At 38.3% G+C, this 19,337-nt stretch overlaps 1 protein-coding gene across 1 annotated transcript in view; it reads right to left on the reverse strand.

The window, feature by feature from the left end:
- Positions 1-19,337, reverse strand: part of CNTNAP5 (contactin associated protein family member 5) — a 557,878-nt gene that overhangs the window by 187,984 nt on the left and 350,557 nt on the right. Inside the window, exons 7-8 of the mRNA XM_082057253.1 lie at positions 15,656-15,766; positions 8,875-9,068 (exon numbers count right to left, since the gene is read on the reverse strand). Of these exons, the coding sequence (XP_081913379.1) occupies positions 8,875-9,068; positions 15,656-15,766 (305 nt within the window). The remainder of the gene's footprint in view (positions 1-8,874; positions 9,069-15,655; positions 15,767-19,337) is intronic.

Below are 19,337 nucleotides of genomic sequence, written 5' to 3' on the forward strand. Positions count from 1 at the left end.
ATCCAATTCCAATGTTGAAGAAAACTTTTGTGAACACAACCATTTTTCAAGAAAATATCTCGAAAGTCGTTCGTAGGAGCCTCTTTGCAGATACAAATCTGCTAACCAAGGAGACAAGAAGAGGATGAGCTGAAATAAGAGAACCCTGGTTTCTGCTGATGCTGACTGAAGGTGTAATGAACATGGTCCTTATTTCTGTCTTGGGTACTGACAATCTGGTCATTAGCTATGGTTTTGTCTGTCTCTCTCCTCCTCTGTCTCCTCATCTCTATTTCAGGTATCAGGGTAATTCTCTCCTTCCTTCTCTTCTCCTTCCAAGGTGCTCACCAGTTCACTAGCACATCATAAAATCATTTCATTTGGAAGAGATCCTCAGGATCATCAAGTCCAAACATAAACTAACACTAGCACTAAACCATGTCCTTGAGAACCTTGTCTACATGCCTTTTGAATGTATCCAGGGGTGGTGACTCCACCACTTCCCTAAGCAGCCTTTTTCAATGCCTTATCACTGAATCTGGTGTCTATATAACATCACACTCCTTTGCTTAGCTTCTATCAGTGTTTAATACCTTAATAAAATCCCAGTTCTAGGCTGGTTTGCAGTGGTTTATGTCTTACCTCTTTTTCTTATATGCCATTTCCACTAGCCACAAGTAACAGGTTTCTACTTCTCTGTTCATTAAACTCTCACTACAGGAATAATTCAAAGTTTAGAAATGGCTCAGGGCAAAATAAGTACAGCCTTACAACAGTTACTGAAGACCTGAGTACTCCAAGTCAAACCAGCAGATCTGATAATCTAGTTATTTTTTTGGATTTATCTAATCCAATAATGGATTCGTAGAAGCAACACACTCTTCAGAAGCAGAACATCCTGTCTTATTTTATTGTATGTGATAGTAGTCTTTTTAAGCCAGTTCAACAAAAGAATTGGATGTTAAGTCAACTAGAGCCATTCTCAGTTGTTCCAGTTTTTGTTGTTGGTTTTGTTTGTTTTTTGGTTTGATCTTCCTGTGTAGTGACAGGGCTCATTGTGGGGGGATGGGGTTGTCACCAGCCTGGCTAGAAGGTCAAGTCAGAGAAAAAAAAGAGACAAAAGGAATCCTATAAGAAGGCACCAGCCAATGAGCAATTGCCAACACGCACGTGTAGAGTGTGTGGACAGTGCATGCAGCTAATCACGTTACTGTATAGCACGTGCTGTAACCAATCATATTGTTGCAAGGCACGTGGACAGGGCAGCTTTTGGTATAAAGCTAACTCGGTCGGACAATAAAGTTGAACTCTGTGAACATCATATTAGTGTGTCAGGTTCTGTCTCTCACATGGAAAGCAACATTCCTGTCCCCAGATACTGCATGAGCAAATGCCTCAAAAGCTCCCCATCATCTTCCTAGTAAGGACCCTGCACAAACAAGTCCCAAGGATATTGCATGTTTCTTCTTGTGCATTTAGCCATTGATCTGGCTGCTACCAGGATGCTCAGCAGCACAAAATACAAATGAGCTGTTTATGTTAGAATCATTCAATTTGAGCAGGCTTTTTAAGATGATAAAAACTCCAGATCTCATTACCAACCCCAGAAGCCACTCAATCCTGATTAATATGACCCAGAAGGACTATGGAAATTAGTACAGGCTTCACTAGGAAACTGTGGAAGAAAAATATTTGCATATTGCATTCTGTAAAGACCCTTTCTTGTTTCAGTATCTGTGGATGTGGAAGCAAATTCAGGAGTCAGGAAACTTCTCTCTGCAGCACCACAGTCAATCTAACTATTATTGTTTCAGAATGGTTTTCAGTTGTGGGTGGATCAGCTTTAGTGCTTATCCCTGAGACATTTTTATTTTGCTAATCTTAGTAAATTGTTTGCTACGAACAAATTAATGATGCATTTTTCCTTTAGCAAAACAGCTTTAACATTTGTTCTTTGCTCTACACTGCTTTCTCATTTTAGTCCATTTGCAAATGATCATTTGCTCACCAGAGGTGAAACCACAAATAGATTAAAGCCCTATTTGTTCCATATTTATTTATAATTTGTAAAGGCACCTATTTATATCTTCACATACCATAGAACACAATTTACAAACAAGAATAATGAAAGCTGATACTGATATAAAGGAGTTTCTGGCTAAAATCCTCTATCTGAGAGGAAACGTCCACTGTTTTCCACATTAGCCATCTTAGCATTCAGCCACTAACATTTATTCTCTTAGTAGATGCCTGGAAGGGAAAGCAATAATGTTCTGGCTGTAGTAGACAAATCTGCTGGAGATAGTTGGAAGACATGTTATGTTTTAGGGACAAACTTCACGAAACAGAACCATGCCAACCACTCTGCACTTCAGTCCATTAAGTACAGAGTCGTACCCTTTAGCCCCCATAGGTGACATGAAGCAGTGGAGAGACAAGATGGTACAAGATCTCCTACATCTGGGATGTAGGAATGAGAAATCAAAGAACATTTCACAGCCTTCCTGTGCAACTACACAAAAGTTAAATTTCAGACAATGTGCAAAGGAATAAAACTAAGAGGTCAATGACTATGGCACAGACTGCAGATAACCATGTTTCTTCCCAGTTTCCTGGGTCAGGGTGAATTGCTGCCAAATACCAGGCATAGAGAATTACTGAAGATATTAGTGATGGATATCATGTTAATGTCAACATTAAATTCTCTAGACTCTACCTTAATATCACTTTACAGTTAACCAACTATAAAACCACATTGTAAGGTCAAAGAATTTATACAAAATTCAGTTAGCTTAAGGCTAACTCAAGTATCTCAACACTAAAGGGTAATTTGCAATCCAAGTACATCCATTTTATTCAGGCATAAATCCATATGAACTGCACTTAACAAAAACAGATACACGGCGACTTTGAATTGTCCTCCCCGTGGGACAGCTGCCCTGGCCACATAAAGAAAGACGGATTTCCTGAGAACACACTCAGGTTCACAGCCAGCTCAGTAAGCTAAACCAGAATTAGAAGCAAATTATTAGCACCTAAACAACATCTTGGAATCAGGCAGTCTTAAATCAGAACAGTCTTAAATACTACAAATGGGTAATGGTTACCTCTTCAAAACCTGTAATAATATAGCTTTTACAGGAAAAGCAATAAAACCTTCTGAAAAACCTTGTTTCCCTGCAGCAAGACTCAATAGGTTCTTTCATTCCTACTAGAAAGTAGCAATTGGCTTTTTTTTTTTTTTTTTTTTTTAAGAGCAAAGCTGATAGGAGAAAATAATCCATAGATACTTACTGTTTAACACCTATTTGCCTGGCAATAATTACTGTGCACAGAGAAGATTAAATAGATCTGAATACTAGTACAGTGGGAAGCATTATAACAAGACAAGCAGAAACTCATTCTCTAATCCACACAAACAATGCAGGAGTTCTTATCACTACAGGTAGAATTTTGCTTTGGCCTTGCTTGGAGGGCATTAGGACTATGAGCTAAAAGATGCTTTAGAATAAATTAGCACAACTATAAATCTGACAAGAAGATTAATATTCTAACTATGTTCACTATAATTAACTCACCAAAACTGTTCCACAATCATTATCCAGCTAGAGTGGAAATGGGGAAGTTTACAGCACTCCTATAGATTTATAAGCTAATTAAGAGTGACCCTCCTCTAGATTTCATTAGAAAAACTTCTGGTTCAGCAAAGCTCACACATGCAAACAAGAATTTTCCTGAGGAAAGAGGATGCAAGTGATCTTTATCACCTCTATTAAATACTTTTCCTACTTCCCTGAGAATTGTGTATTCCTCATGCATACTTAGCCTCCTGTCACCTCTCCAGCCCTCACACAGCACCCTAACACCTGCACAAAGTGGCACTGACATAGTGGCACTTGTCCATGAGGCCAACTCTGCTCTGTACCTTGCATTACCCAAGTGTCATGGTCCAACACCAGAGATGTGCTTCCTATCTTGTGATCCAGCTTTGGGGTTAGGGCTCACAGTCCCCCTTCCGTGTGAAATTATCTTCTGTCTTCCCTATGCAGTTGACAGCAGATGTACAAGAACCTTCAGCAAGTAACAGTCAGCTCCAAACTTAACTTGTGAAAGTATGTGCATGTGTTTGCACATTATGAAGTATCTCCTTGCTGTTTATGTCATTTTTCCCCTTCATTGCCTTTCTTCACATATTTATTGTTCTAATGTAAGACCTTTCTCTGCCACTGTCAGATCAGTCTTCCTTTTATCTCCACTTCCACAACTTCCCCTTCCCCTTTCAAAACTTTGCCTAAAGAACACTTCTTTTCTCCTTTTGCTGCATACATCTATACCTGCTCCCTCCCCTTTCCTTTGTGTCTTCCTGCATAAGTGTATTTTTCAGCTTTGTAAAGTATTTTTCTAGTACAGATAGCATAGAATTTGCTGTCTAAAATGAAATAGCATTGTATCACAGCCCACACTTTTGTACCAGTAATACACACTCTGTGGTATGTATGCAGGTAAAGTAAATTCTGAATTATTCAACACTTAAAAACACTGAAAAATCATTCACTTGTTACAAGTAATAAGATTTATGTTTTATGTCTCCCAATCAATAGCTAGTATGTCCACACACAACTGATTTATCCATACTGAAAATATAAGTCTAGTTTGCTCTGAACCACAGCATCCTTTCGTAACAAGATTATTTAAATACAAATGGGGTTGGAAAATTGGTTTTAAATGGCTAATCTGTCTTGCCTTCAACTCCAGCTGCAGAATTTACTAACATCATAAACACAGGCTGAGTGAAAACGTAAGAGGTTTTCCAATTCTCCTTGTGATCTGTCTATGCAGTCCTCATTAATGGTGAAGTTGATGGGAGCTGTATACATGCCATGAGAGGAGGATAATAAGCCATGTAATCTCTATAAAGAGAAAGGGATTTTTACTAGTGATATGTCATATATACTGGTGTGCAAACATAAATCTTATCAGCAGTCCCATAAAGAATTTATGTACCTAGGTCTCTGATGCACTGATGGACAATGCCAGATAGATGGACAAAACCTGTACCTAGATAACTGGAAACAACTCCTCTGGAGAACCACTTGCAATATGGAGCAGACGCTTGTGAAGACATGACTAGGAAAAGTTTCATCCGGGCAGACTTACTGAGGGACTATGAAAGGAGGTACTGCCCCCTCCTGCTGTCTCCACCAAATGTGTCCAACGGACCACGACAGGCAGCAAGGAAAGGCTGTGAGAAATTGCAGTTCAAATCTGATTTCAGTTGAATAGAGATTGGGGATTTCTGCCAGTTTTAGTTTAACAGACATATTGGAGAAGTAATTTTAAGACTTTGTTTTCCTTTGCTGGAAACCTCAAATTTCTACTTGAAATCAAATGCTTGCCTTGAAACACAGGCATTCCTTACACCCCTCTTTTCAGCAATTCAGTTTATCATCCTTCTGTCAAATGGTTCTGCACACAGTTATCTTGCCTTTGGAAAACAAACAAAGAAATTCACCAGACTACCTAGGTCCCTTATAATGATATGTAATCTCCCCTTTCAATAGCTGTAAATGACTGATAAGTTGTCACCAATGAACAACTGGTTCAAGACATTCAGTGATATCCATACATCAAAGCACAAACTTCCAGTTAATTTTACTAAAGTAGGAGATATATCAGTGAACCTGACAGGTCCAGTGCATATCAATATTTTATACTGATACAGCAGATGCCAGCTAATGATCTCCAGGTAATGATTTAGATTTTGCAGCCCCATCTGAGCTGTGAGTCAGTGTTGACCACCTCTTCAGTTAGGAACAGCACAGCTTTCTGAAAGAAAAAGCAATAAAGTAGGTAGGCTTCTAGCTATACACAGAAATTTAAAAAGGAGATTTAAAAATATTAAAGTCCTGAGGGACAGAGAGAGTAGTAAAACCCTATCCTAAAGACAGAGGAAAAAAGCTAAAAGCTTACAAGTTAAAGCCTGGCGGGAGGGTAGTTTAGGGGGGAGAGGACGCATTTCCCACTCAACCATAAGAGGTATATTTTCCACAATAACGTAGATTGTAATACCTCCACTCCCTGTGGATGAGAGGTAACCTGGCAACTTGCCACCTTTTGGCATAGGAGACTCCTACCTTGAATCATCATTTGACAGACCATCCTGCCCCCCTTACTCCCACTCCCCAATAAAAAAAAGGAATAGACATTTCTAAGGTTGAAGTTACCGATCTTGTAACAGATTGGTACAGTGTACACTGTCACAGATTGTGACAGTGGAGGCTACCCTAGGGTGCCACTTTCTTTTCCCTCTGAAATGGTCCACTCCACTGCACTCCCTTAAGCCAAGGACAACAATTGTTCCTGAGACATGTGCAATGCAGAACTTCCCTTACACCCAGTGAACAGCCCAGATGTTTAGGACAAGCAGCATGGTGTGCTTCTCTCCATTTCATGCCTTGTATAGAGAAATTTTCAACATAGAGATGAACAGCACACTTCTGTTTTTCTTCTTAGGTAGAAAAAAAGCCTAAGGAAAGGATTACTGCCAATAAAACAGAAACACTGCAAAATTTGAAATTATAATTCTATACGTGCTTCTGAAAACCTCTTTGGCATTCTGATTTATGCTCTGAATGGCTCTCAAGATCTAATTTAATTCAGTGAAACAAATCCAAAAGTGCCAGGAAAAAAAAAAAAAAAAAAAAGAATCAACTTTCTCTTTAGTTAGAATAAAAATTGTACTGAAGGAATTCTTGATCTTCATTAATTCCATGGGCAGGCATACAAACTCCTATGTGTTAATGAGACTTGCCAGTTTGGGTGGACTGCAGAGCCTAATGAAACATAAATGAGCCCACTTCAGATTTTCACTGTCAGATACTTCCAACAGCAAAGTTTGGCCATGCATCCTAACAATCTCTTCAAGCCTTCTGCCTGGGGATGTGGAGCAAATTGTTCTTCTGGACTGGCTTGCATAGGTAGTGTGACTTATAGAAACTAATGTGAGGGGAAAAATATCCAAATTCTTCCCCCAGTGTTATCTTTTCCTAATCCAAATTCTACTTCATTTTTCCTTCATTAAATACAAACCCATACTTTGCAGCCTATGGCAGTTTCCATTAGAAAAGCATACAAAAGTTACCTCTTGGGAAGTCTGGATCTACTGAAGCTTTAGAACTTGTGTCAGGGTCTGCTCTGAATCACCTTCATGCCTGATCACTTAGTAAAGCATGAGAGTCCAGGTTCTTCATGAATCCTAATTCCCTGGTAAACACCTGCTAGGCTTGTTCTTATTCTTGTGCACAATGTTAGGTGGCAGATCAGAAACTCAAAAAATTGTATCCTTAGGGCATGAAGATTTGCTATAGTAAATTCTACATGTTGCCTTTGCATAATTCACCTTAAGAAGAAAAAGTTACAAAAGAAAATTAAAAAAAACATGGATTTCCTAAAAGGAAAGGACTGAAAAGTTAGATATGTAACTAAAAATTAATTTATCTTAATATAAAGTTTGAACAAGGCACAATAATACTTCCAGGAAAGGAAGCACTTAATTACACCAAATCTGTAAAAACATCTCAGTTCTGCATTTCTGAGTCCCAAGGGTGGAAGTCGAGAGCCAGGTTAAACGATCACTATGTTCAGCCTAAAATGAAATTCTACTCATTTTAAACATAAAAGGGAGGGGAAAGAAAAAAAAAAATATCTGGAGTAAAGACAGACTAATATAACTTTATAAGTGACAAGTGAATCAGAGTTCCACTTGACAGCTTTATGACCATCTTTGGGCCAAAGTTGCATTTCTAAAGGAAGAAGGATTTCATTAGCTTTCCCTAAATCAAACCACGGTAAAACAAAGACAGTGGCAGTTAACAACGGATCTTAAAACCACAGGAGTTAACTTCCCTGTATATGCATCCCCACTGCTTGCAACATGCTCAGGAAAAAAAATTAAGCAGCCCTTCTCCCCCTCTTCTTGCTGCACCACAACTCCCCTCATTTGTAGTCATTACGCTCTGGAAGCAAAATCTCTTTTTGCAATACAGAATTTAACCAAGGTGTTAAGCAAAGAAAAATTGAAGACAAAACCAAAAGTCTGCTAGGTCACCCTTAAAACATTCCCTTCTATTTTCATAAAGATTATGTTTCATTTACCACCACACACTGTCATGCTACCAGGGCTATTGATACTCCGAACTAGAGAATACTGAACAGAGAGGGTGCTACTGCTTGTTAACAATTCACTAACAATTCACATTTGCCATATGAAAGGGAGACTTTAAAACTTCTCCATCTAGCCCTAAAGTGGCATGCTACCATGTATAATCCTACCCACAGCACCTGGCATTTCCACACTTTGAACTTATGACACAGCAAGTATCGAGTCTGCATTAAAATTTTAGGAAAAGCCTTGAGCACATTTAGTGTATCTGCTAAATTACCCCACACCTCATGTTGCAGCTCCAGCCCTCTTCAGCCCAGGAGCAATTAACCACCCACCTTCCCCAGCATGAGCTTTGTTGTCCTGGCCAGCAAGCATGGATAACACGCAGAGCTAATTTCCATGTTTTCTGGAGGAAGTATGTAGGTGATTAGCCCCATTTACCCTGGTGTGCCTGAATCAAAGCCAACCTGGCACAGAAGTGTGCAGGTCATTTTGAGTGCCCCGAGCATCCTCATAGTCCAAAAAACAATATAGTCCTGAGGGCCTAATCTTGTATTACACAGACAGTGACATAACCCATTTAGATCAAAACACCCTGTACAGTCACTTAGGTCTGCCCCCTCACCACAACAGAACTCTTCCAATCTGAAAATGAAGCAATCTCTCCAAATACCAAAATGATCCCAAACCAGAAAGATCTGGGGCCAAAGGCATCTGCAATTCATACCTACCCAGACGGTGTCGTCTTGTCTGTACTGTCTCCAGTTGTGGCCGGTATCGCTGAACATCAGCGTGTAGCTGGTCACCCAGTCTGAGCTCCCATACCTGCCCTGGGTAGCGACTGCAACAATCTCCACTCGGTCTCCCAGATCAACCTGCAGCCACTGCTGCTCATTTGAGTCCAGTGGGGACCAGCCACCAGCTCCTAGAAGAGATTGGATAAAGTAAATAATAACAAATTTATACTTGCAAAAGAACTAAGTTATTATTTCAGGTCTTCACAAAGCAGTCTACTTCTTCAACATACAGATGTTTGTTCATATTTTGTATTCAGAAACATGCTACATGGTATGTGCTTCCGTAAGGTTTTTAGGTAACCTAAAGTTCATAAGGAATTTTGAATTTCTAAGAAATTTTAAGGAAATCTAACATTTGTTAGATGGATAAATGTCAGTGAGGTTGGCACATCCTCAGTCACAAAAAAAAAATATATATTTTTATCTATCCCCTCCTCTCAGCCTTGTGCAAATCTGAGAAAGCTCATTTCTAACTTCTAATTTGCTTTGACATTTTCTCTTTTTTTTTTTTGTTATGTTTTGAAAGACATGCAAAAACATTATTATCTTGATTTGCGCCCTATTAAACATTTGAAAGAACAGTTTAATTACAGGTTGTAAATACTCTTCAAATAATATGTTGTAAAGCAAGAGACCATTTAATTGAACAAGTAAAAGAACTGCCTTCACCCTGGAAAGTAGTCTCTTCTTCACACAAGATGCTTCTTAAGTGAACATGTTTTTAATCTTAAACAAGAGAACAAACGAGATCTTCATAATAAAAAAAAAATCTAGTTGCAAATTATCCACTTCCAGGATTCGCTTGTCCATTCAAGAATGGAGAGTTCAGAAGTCATGATCACACAGAAGCTGATAGGTTGTAACTAGAGTTTTTCCTTTAAAAGTAAAGATATTTATCATCCCTTGAATCCTTTTAGAGGTTAAACAGGCTCGTGGTAACACCAAGCCAATGAAACATAGAAGTGCAACCACTGCTTGACTTCCACCGCTTTACTCTACAATAAATGTGAGTGTATGGTTAAAAAGCAAATTCTTCCAGACTGGGATGAATTATTTTACACTACCTTGTTTTCATTTATACACTTGAATTACAGGCTATGTTTATTTTCTTTTAACTTCTTTCTACTTACACACATTTATTCTCCAAATACACCCAAGCATTCACTTCAGCCTTACCAACAAGCAAACAATGCAGCCATGAAAAAAAAAAACATAGAAACCATTGACAAAGTATCCAAAGCAGCAAATTTTCAGGCTGTCACTGTTTCTGCAACTCATCATCTTGTTTGTTTTGCCATTATCAGTGAAGTTTACAGAAGCACTTCTGTGTGATTACAGTGAACACAATCACATTGGGAAGGAAAGGAGGAAATACAGAGTTGAGAGTAAAGCATTAAAAATTCCTCATTAAAACTACAAGAATAATTCCAAACATGCATTTCCAAAGAAAAAAACATCACTAAACTTTGGTTACAAATAGCTGGATTTACCTTAATATTTTAATCTTATTAACTGATCTCTCTCAAAGCTGCTTCATGAAGAGTTTATTGAAGTGAACTGAATTGAAAGATCAATAAATGTGGTTTATGTCAAAGAACTCAATTTCAATAACTTTGCCCCTTAAAAATTTTCTTGATTTTCCTAGACCACATCGTATTTTATGACTCAGAAGTGAAATTCCTTTGTCTAAAAATAGGCATTACAATTTTCATTATTATTTATAGTTCATTAAGATGGGATTTAGTCCCAATCCCTGAAACGGAAGTGTGTTTAGTCTACGTTCAGAATTGAGTATCAGCCCATCTCCCCTAGATGAGTCAGTCTTCACTTCTCTACCAGAACTCTCCGGGGAAAACAGTTTGTAAACAAACTAATATGTACTGCTAGCTAATGCCATTTTATATTTTTCAATCACAATAGTCTTCGTCATTGTAATTATTTTACCTGCCTGAAATCGAATGTTCTCCCCTATGAGCATGTCATGAAATATCTAATGAGAATATTAGGAACTTCATCACTCAGTTCTTGCCTGACTACTTCATATTTCTCTTTTAACTCCATACCTATATGTTGCTTATATTAGACTAGAGCACTTCCTGTTAAAAATCCTAAAAATGTTTCTTCTCCCTCCCCCTCCCCTTTTTTCTTTTTAAATTTTAAATGCCATGTAAAGAATATTTCTGGCTGGCTTTCAAGATACAAACTATATACCTGTGTTCAAAGACAACAAGCAGCATGTTTCACCTGCATGGAATAGTGACTAATGTACATGGGAGACAAAGGAAACCTTCCTTTGACTTGTAATATGCAATACCTGAAGCAGACCCTGAACACAACAACAGTTTTATTCCAGGAACTGGCGGGACATACAAATTGAGTTCAAAACTTCTGGAAAGTCTGTGGCACACTGTTGTTCCCTTCAGCACTCCAGAGAACTAATTCTGGAAGTTTCCAGTAAATATTAAAATATGGGTGCTTTAATCTTTCCCCCATTGTCTCTTCAATCAGTCTTTCTACAACATAAATAGCATTGACTAGATGGAGGAAAATCACTTAAGTAATTTGTTTGATGAGTTTTCCATTAAAAAAACCCACAAAAATTGCTTTCTCTGTTCAAGTTATATATAAGTCCTTAAGTCAAGCTCATTACCACAGGTACTTTTTAGTATAGTTGATTAGACATCATAACTAGCATCTACACTATGTAGTTTATGCAAAAAAGGTGATATGCTTTCCACAAAAGTAATTTGCTTTACTGTGTACTGCTCTTTTCCAGTTTGAGCATGGCACAACAGGTTTGTATTTTCAAAGTAAGTCAAACAAATGATACACGCTGAATGGAAGTTTGGAAGATAGGTGGTGAGCTTGAGCTCTCAAATTGCAAAGGAATATCTTTTCACATGAGCAGATTCGTCTGTTGGGGATGTCACTCTTTAGATGTAAACACTGCATGACACAGCAGTGATACCTGCTCATAGCATCACCTCTCCAGAACCTGGTCTTGCAATAGAGATGTTATCGGTTACAGACCACGTCTTTACAGAACAGCAGCTGCTTCATAAACCTTCCCACGGGAAAAAGTCCTCAGTGTTTCCTTTTCCCAAACCTTCCACCATTACCATTTCCACAGATGGACAGTAACTCTGCTAACTTGTAAGCAAGGCAGGTAAAATTCCTGCAACAGCGAAGCTGTGTTGGCTGAGTGATGGAGAGTACAACTGAAGCTTTTCCCACTGAACCACTTTCACTTTTGTTAGTAAAGGATTATGCAAACATGTATCTTCTGCTTACTTTTGTCAGTATCCCAAATCCTCACCAAATACTGCTGTGAGTGGCAAAAAAAAAAAAAAAAAATACTGGCATATTTTTCCAGTGCAACCTGTGTCTGCACATTTCTTTTACGCATATCATACCTTACAGTGTGTCACACCCCATCCCATACTTTTTTTTAGTAAGTAGCAAAAAAGCACATCTGAAGTATAGCAACTCTTTTAAAGCCTTTTGTTCCTCTATCCACCAGTAGTGTTCACCCTGGGAAATGTTCATCAGGGCAGGTCCAGGACAAGAGATGAGAACTTAGATTACAAAGGCTCTAAAAAGCAACAGCAAAGGCTACCAAAGACATAATAGTTACAGGACATCAACTCCTTTGAGCAGGTACAAGCATAACCCTGACACCTTTTTCCTGCATTTGGGCACAAGGAAATTGAAGAGGACTGTAAATCTTTTATTAATAGTGTGGCATAAACATTGAACAGACAAAATGTGGCTCTGATTACACCCATCGGATCAATACCTTTGCTTTTAAGTAATCTGGAAAAGACTGAGGTATGATGATGCAACATTGACTCTCTCACAAGAAAACAGGAGAGAGAGGATGTTCAACAAAGTCAACATATGCTTGGCACTTTACAACATCATGTCTGAGGGCCATACGATTTCCTGATTCTGCCCAGCAGATTCCCATTGGCATTGATAGGAGTCTGCACATTGTGAAAAGTTTACGTCATCATTCCTCATAGTTCACACATTTCACATTTTCAGTAGATCACTTCAGGGGAGAGGTTGAACATGGTATGGAGAAAATGTCCTAGGGGAGAAACAGTACCACAGGAACCTGATACACGGCTCATATCCACCATGGCAACAAATCGTAATATTAGAAATGTGAAGAGAACAAAGATCAGATGGTTTCACAGTTGGAGACCCATATGACTCCAAGAAATATGATCAAATCCTTTTTTACTTTTTCAAACCATTTGTACATTTGGCCATAATTATTCTAAAAATTGCACTTAAGCCCCGTGTTATACAGTCAGTGCTCCTTGATGTTCCACAGGGCTGCTCAGGATGCCCATACTTATTTGTAGTTTATTAACACGAAGCAAAGGAAATACTTGTTTCCACCCTACAGTGCCTTACAAACAGCTCAACTAGCTTTATATTATGCTACAAACTCTTGGACTTCCTGCTGCAACTAAGTGCTTCCCTGCTGCAGAATTTTACTTTAATGCCCAGATCAAACACTTCCTGGCCATAAAACAAATTCCTTTTGACATTATATATGTTTTATATTCCCATACATAATTGCCTGTACTGACTACTCAGACTGAGAGCTAACAGAAAACTGAAAAAGCTCAGTTGATACAGTCAGATTGTAGCTATTTTCTTATTCTTTCTCATTATTTATTTTCTGTAAACAAAAAAGCTGATTAATCCCTCTTATGGGTAAGTAATATATTTTGCACCTCAGAATCATATTTATCAGAATTATCCTAACTGCCTTATTATTAACAGTGCAGATTTATCAGCATTTTAATTGAACACTTTCAGCAGTTCATACAAAGCATTGGTCACATGTAGCTTGTGTGGGTTTTTTTAATGGCACATTTCACTGCTGCAGGCCTTTTTTTTTTTATTTTTAGACAACAGCCTTTTACTTATTGTTATATGTTACTTAATCAACTTGATGAGTTAGAACTTTGTATTGATGTAGGTCTGGACTGTGTTTTATAAATTCATCTTCACCTGTTGCATTCATATTTATAAATACATTCGTCTGTCTTCTACCTTAAGGCACTGTTACTTGTAGCACTGTCTTATCAATTACAAACAAAGCTAAGCCAACACATCAAAACACTCCAACACTGTTAGAAAGCCATGCCACAGTCCTTGATAGTATTATTTCTTATAAAGATGTCTACTCTTTTCATGCAAGTGCCAGCCAGCATTCTTGCAGCTACCATCTACCACTGCTTGCTCCTCCAACCCAAGATGAATTACCCAGATGAATTCCATCACTACATCTGTGCATTGCTACAGAAGTCTGTGCAACAAAAGAATTAAACAAGGTACAATTTAGCTTTTAAGTCAGTGTTGGGCTTAGCTCATCAGTTTTCGTGTAAGCCTTAAAAACACGAAAAAAAGTTGCAGAAACTGTTTCCCTGTTTAAGGCTCAGTTTCAATATTCTACCTTCTCGTTCCCATGACTTGTGCTCAAATATGGCACGGACCTTACTGGTGCAATACTGTATATTTAAAAAAAAACCTAGAATACCTTACACCTCACTACATGGTAAGACTACCACAGCACTACTAAATAAGACCTATTTAATTTTCTGCCCTTAAATTGCAATCATTGTCAATTTATTTTAGATGTTGTTAATATCACTTTAAAATACAGTGCAGCCAAAGCTCAGCTTCCAACAATGTTGACTTCCTCTTTTCTCCAGATAAAATTAGTCATTAAAGCTATTTGCAAAATCAAGTATGCACATATATTCACTGTCCCTGCTAGCACTTGGAGACAAAGGTAGGGCAAATTCAAATATTATGCTCGATGTTTACCATACCACCTTTCACATGCTGAGGAAGCCTGGTTCAAGAGGTTAAATATGATACAGCAACTCACATCTAAAACTTCTCTAATGATCTAGGAACTCCTTATAATTAGTGCCAAGCATCTGAGAGAGAGCCTTTTACTGTCTTTCTGTAGATTTATCAAATGATGTTTGATTAAAACAGCTGTTACAAAGACTAAGTTTAAGTAGAGTTCTGATTTGCTTTGTAGTAGTGTACTTTTTAGTGCTTCTTACAACGAAAATCATATGTAACATGATAATACAGGGCTTTCCTCTTTCTGAGGCTCTAACTTGGGAATAAGATAGGAGCCAGCAACGCAAATTTGCAACAGTGTCAAGTGATGTCCTAGGTATGGACAGCTTCTCTTTTCTCATACCAAGTTTGATCCTAATAGTTTTACCCTGTGTGTAAACTCATCATTCAGGCCTCAAACTTTCTTCACTGAAAATGCCTGCAAAGTTTTCTTAATTCATTTTCATTATTTCTGCAAGGTTGTGTAATCATTGAATTCCACTGACTCTCTAACATCTAGTTGCTACCAGTATTTGAGAACAGGGTCTGAAGCCTAATGACCTTCAAGTTCTAAAGATTATGGAAGCTCTCTTCAAAAACAAAAAGACCATCTGGACTTCCTTCAGGATGTTTCTACAAGAGAAGTTAAGAGTTTCACATTTAATAGAAGTTTTCTATAACAAAGGAAGGAATTGCTTCTAAATAGAGCTTTCACAGAAACATAAATTACCAGCTCTATTCAACTTGTCTCTGAATGCATTGCATACAAACAGTATAAAAAACATAACTTGTAAGTGTGATTAAAAAAGAATAGTTTAGGCATTTCATTCTGCAACCTTACCATCTCGCCTGTTGAGCTTTGCAAAGCTGGAACTGTGAGTACTGAAGAGCTCAGAGGAACTGGTAAGGGCTGATGAAGGTAAGGGAGATACCAATGCATCATCACAATTATCTAAAAAAAAAGCAAAAAACAAAACATACAGAGGTCATCACATGAGCAATAAATATGCCAACTTGTGCTATCTCAAGGTCGTAGATTTTTTTACTTAGTAGACAGAGACTGGAGAAAGAGCACACATTCTGTGATTGTGCTTGAATTCACATGCAAGACTGAAATTTACGCTCCAGAATGAGTCTGGTGGGATGACATCTGGATGGGAGCTGTTGTTAAGACATTGAACACTTGAAAAGCTTGAAAATGTTTCCCTTTCAGAGAATGAAGTTGATGATCTACCCTCCAGTTAAAGTGTGTAATGACTCCTGTTGCAAAAGCCACTGGAAGAATGTGGTGATGCTCTGGTAGACTTCAGAGAGCATCCCAGGTGCTGTGTTCAGTAAAGTTTCTTCACAGAGCAGACACCTAATGTAGGAGTTACAGCTTCATACTTCTGCATGGAAGCAACACACAGGGATGTGCCACCTGGCCTTTTGCAACATGTAAAAGCTTGTCCCATGCTTCACAAGAGCCCTGTGCTGCACTGCAATTTCAAAACCTGAACATTTCCTTAATTTCTTCCCCAAGCTCACACACATATACACAGCCAAATTAGTGGTGTTCACTTAAATGAATAGCCTGTTATGTCTCTCTCCTCTTACTGTCAATCCTCATCTGAGGACAGATGGGCTAGCCTAACACTCAACTTGAATTTTTGAGCCCATAACATTTGAATAAGGATGGAATTAGGTAAAGTAAGTTTGCTCATTACAATGCTGTCACGTACACACTCAAGAACATAGTGCAGGGTTTTGGTAGGGAATAATCAAAATAATAAAACCCTCTCATTTTTAATTGAATCTCCCATGGAGCAAACATGGATCTAATTACTGGAAAAGTCCTGCAGGTTAGCAGGATCTCAGGCACCGTAGTGTTCTCGCACTCACAGAATAAATATACAATTTGCAAGGATGCAGGGGGGTGTGTGGAGAGGAAGTAATGCATTAATGATATTTCGGGACTACAAAAGACAAGGAATATATGCAAAAGTTACCTTATAGTTATGACAAAATTTAGACTGTTCCAAAACTGGGTGATACCTTTCCCATAATGAACCAGATTACATTAGAATATTTCTCATTTCTTTCTACAATGATTCTCTAGGAAAGCCCAGATAATTTCATAATCAAAATACACCTCTATACAAAAAACCAATGTGATCAATATAATTCAGATCAGTGCATTGACTGATGGACCTCAAAAAAGCAAACTTATTACAGAATTCTTTCCAGTTCCTTGGTTATCATCAGTAAAATGTCCTACAATATCTGCGAGTTAGACAAATACACCACTAATGTTCTGACCATGAGGATAATTAGCCAACAAAACAAATTACCAGGATCCTGAGCAGATACTCTATCATTTACAGACTTTGAGTCTCAAAGACGACTTCTGACTGCAATGCAGAAAGGTCTGTGGAGTGTTATACCCCTGGTACAGCATAAGGTCAGGCCATAATTGCTCTGTCTGGACTTCAAAAACCTCTGTAAATAAAAATGAGGCTCTTAAATTCTGTTGCTTGTGACCTGAACAGTGATTTAAACAAAGATCTCAAATGCTAAGTACATCAGGGCACCAACCTCACCAAACTTCTGTGTTCTACAAAACCCAGTGGAGGGGTTGGGAACCTCTCAAAAGTATGTTCAAGGTCTTTGCAATAGATCTACAACTGTTCAGCATCACTTAAAAACTGAAGTTGAAAATAACTGAATGCAGAGAGATTTCAATTTAAAAAGTGTCTCGACTGCTGGTTTTCTTCAGTTCTCTGTGGTTGCTCCTGAATCACAAGACAACTCAGCACATCAGCCTGTGATCCACAACCTGTCCACGACAAGAGTCACAGGGACAATCTCTGGGCTCTCACTGTTCCCTGAGGGTATGACTAGATACCTATGGGACACCAAGTGACCCCGCACAGCAGCAAGCGTAAATAATTTCAGAGCAATGGGATCTCTGGAGGGTCCAGCCCAGGAAGTGACAATTAGCTCTTCTGACTACCAGATGCTTTGTCTGCATTTCCACATCCTTTCCTCTGTCCCCAGACACACTCACCAGGATCTCTGCTGCTACAGCATTTCAACATCATTTTCACACCAACTTCTGGGATCCACATTTGGTTTTCCTCTGCAAAAAATCCCACTAACCCCAGGAATCTTTCCCTGAATTCATATCTAACTATAAAAACATGTAATTATAAGGCTTCAGGATTTAGGACGGCATGAACAATTTGAAGACAGTTCTAGGAGCAGCAGGACCAATACAGTCCACCTTCCAATAGATAAGGGAGTAATAACTGATTGACTTTGGAGTCCAGGGTCATATGGAAAGCAGCTCTGATGCATCCTTTGTCAGATGCATGTGAAACGTACAGATCAAGATTGATATTTCTTTGTAAAACTCAGCTGAAACAGGCCACAGGGTTCAAAAATGTAGGACGTGCACATACAGTGAGGATTATCCCGTAGGCCTTGCTTCCATGAGAAGGCAGAATTGGAGAAAAACAAACAAAAACCAAACAAACAAAAACCACACACATTCCCTCCCACACACACACATCTCAACATTACAAAGCGCTCTAAGAAAGGATGTTATTATCTTATTTTGCTTTTTGATAGGTAAAGACAAGAAAGAGTAGAAACATTCTGTGCTTATGCAAAGTCAAAGGAGACCCATGTTCAGAACCAAAAACAAAGCCAATGTAACCTGATTGCTACCATACAACCCCAGCACCCACATTTCAAGAGACTTCATGTCCCTCACTTAGTGTGACAGAAACAAGCCTTTCCAGCTGCTCCCAGATTTCTAGTTTCTCTATTCCTTTCGCTTTGGCAGTTTCCCTGTCAGAACAAGAACTTTGCTTCTTCGAGTCAACTGCATTATATGTCTATTAAAAATGTTGATTTTAACAAAGAAAAAATATACACTACAGAGCCATTTAAAACATCTGGACACTTACAAAGAAAAGCATTTACTGGCCAGTTGTTTTCTCCTGTGTTTCCTTGCCAAGCAGATAATTATGTTTAAAAAAGTCTAACTCTACCTAAAACTCATCCTCTTCATGCAAGCCACATAGCAATACAGATGTTGACTTTCACTTGAGAAATGGGTGCTGACTTTGACTATGCTGACTTCTGGGAAACAGGCAATTATGGATAGCACTTACAGTGTCATGCGCATTATTAGAACTGTCATCAGAAATCTGGCTTCCGAAATTAAGAAAAATATCCATATCTACTTGACTTTTCTGGGTTTTATTCACTTTTGATTTTTAGAAAATAATGATAAATTAACAAAAAAAACAAATGAGAAACTCACCAACCTATTATAAAGTTTAGTTTATTGGTTTTGATTCCTTTCTTGTAGCTTTAATTGCCATCCAAGTAAAATCAAGGAAATCTTCTCTTTCACTTTTCCCTGTGTATTTTAATTTTGTCCAAAACACTTTCTTTTAAAACACAAATATAAATATTATCAGTTCAAAAGTATCCAAGTGAGATTTAGACACTAGAACTCACAGACTCCTCTGAAA

This window comes from Streptopelia decaocto (assembly GCF_964273445.1).
Source record: "Streptopelia decaocto genome assembly, chromosome: 6".
In the NCBI taxonomy this organism is placed as follows: Eukaryota; Metazoa; Chordata; class Aves; order Columbiformes; family Columbidae; genus Streptopelia; species Streptopelia decaocto.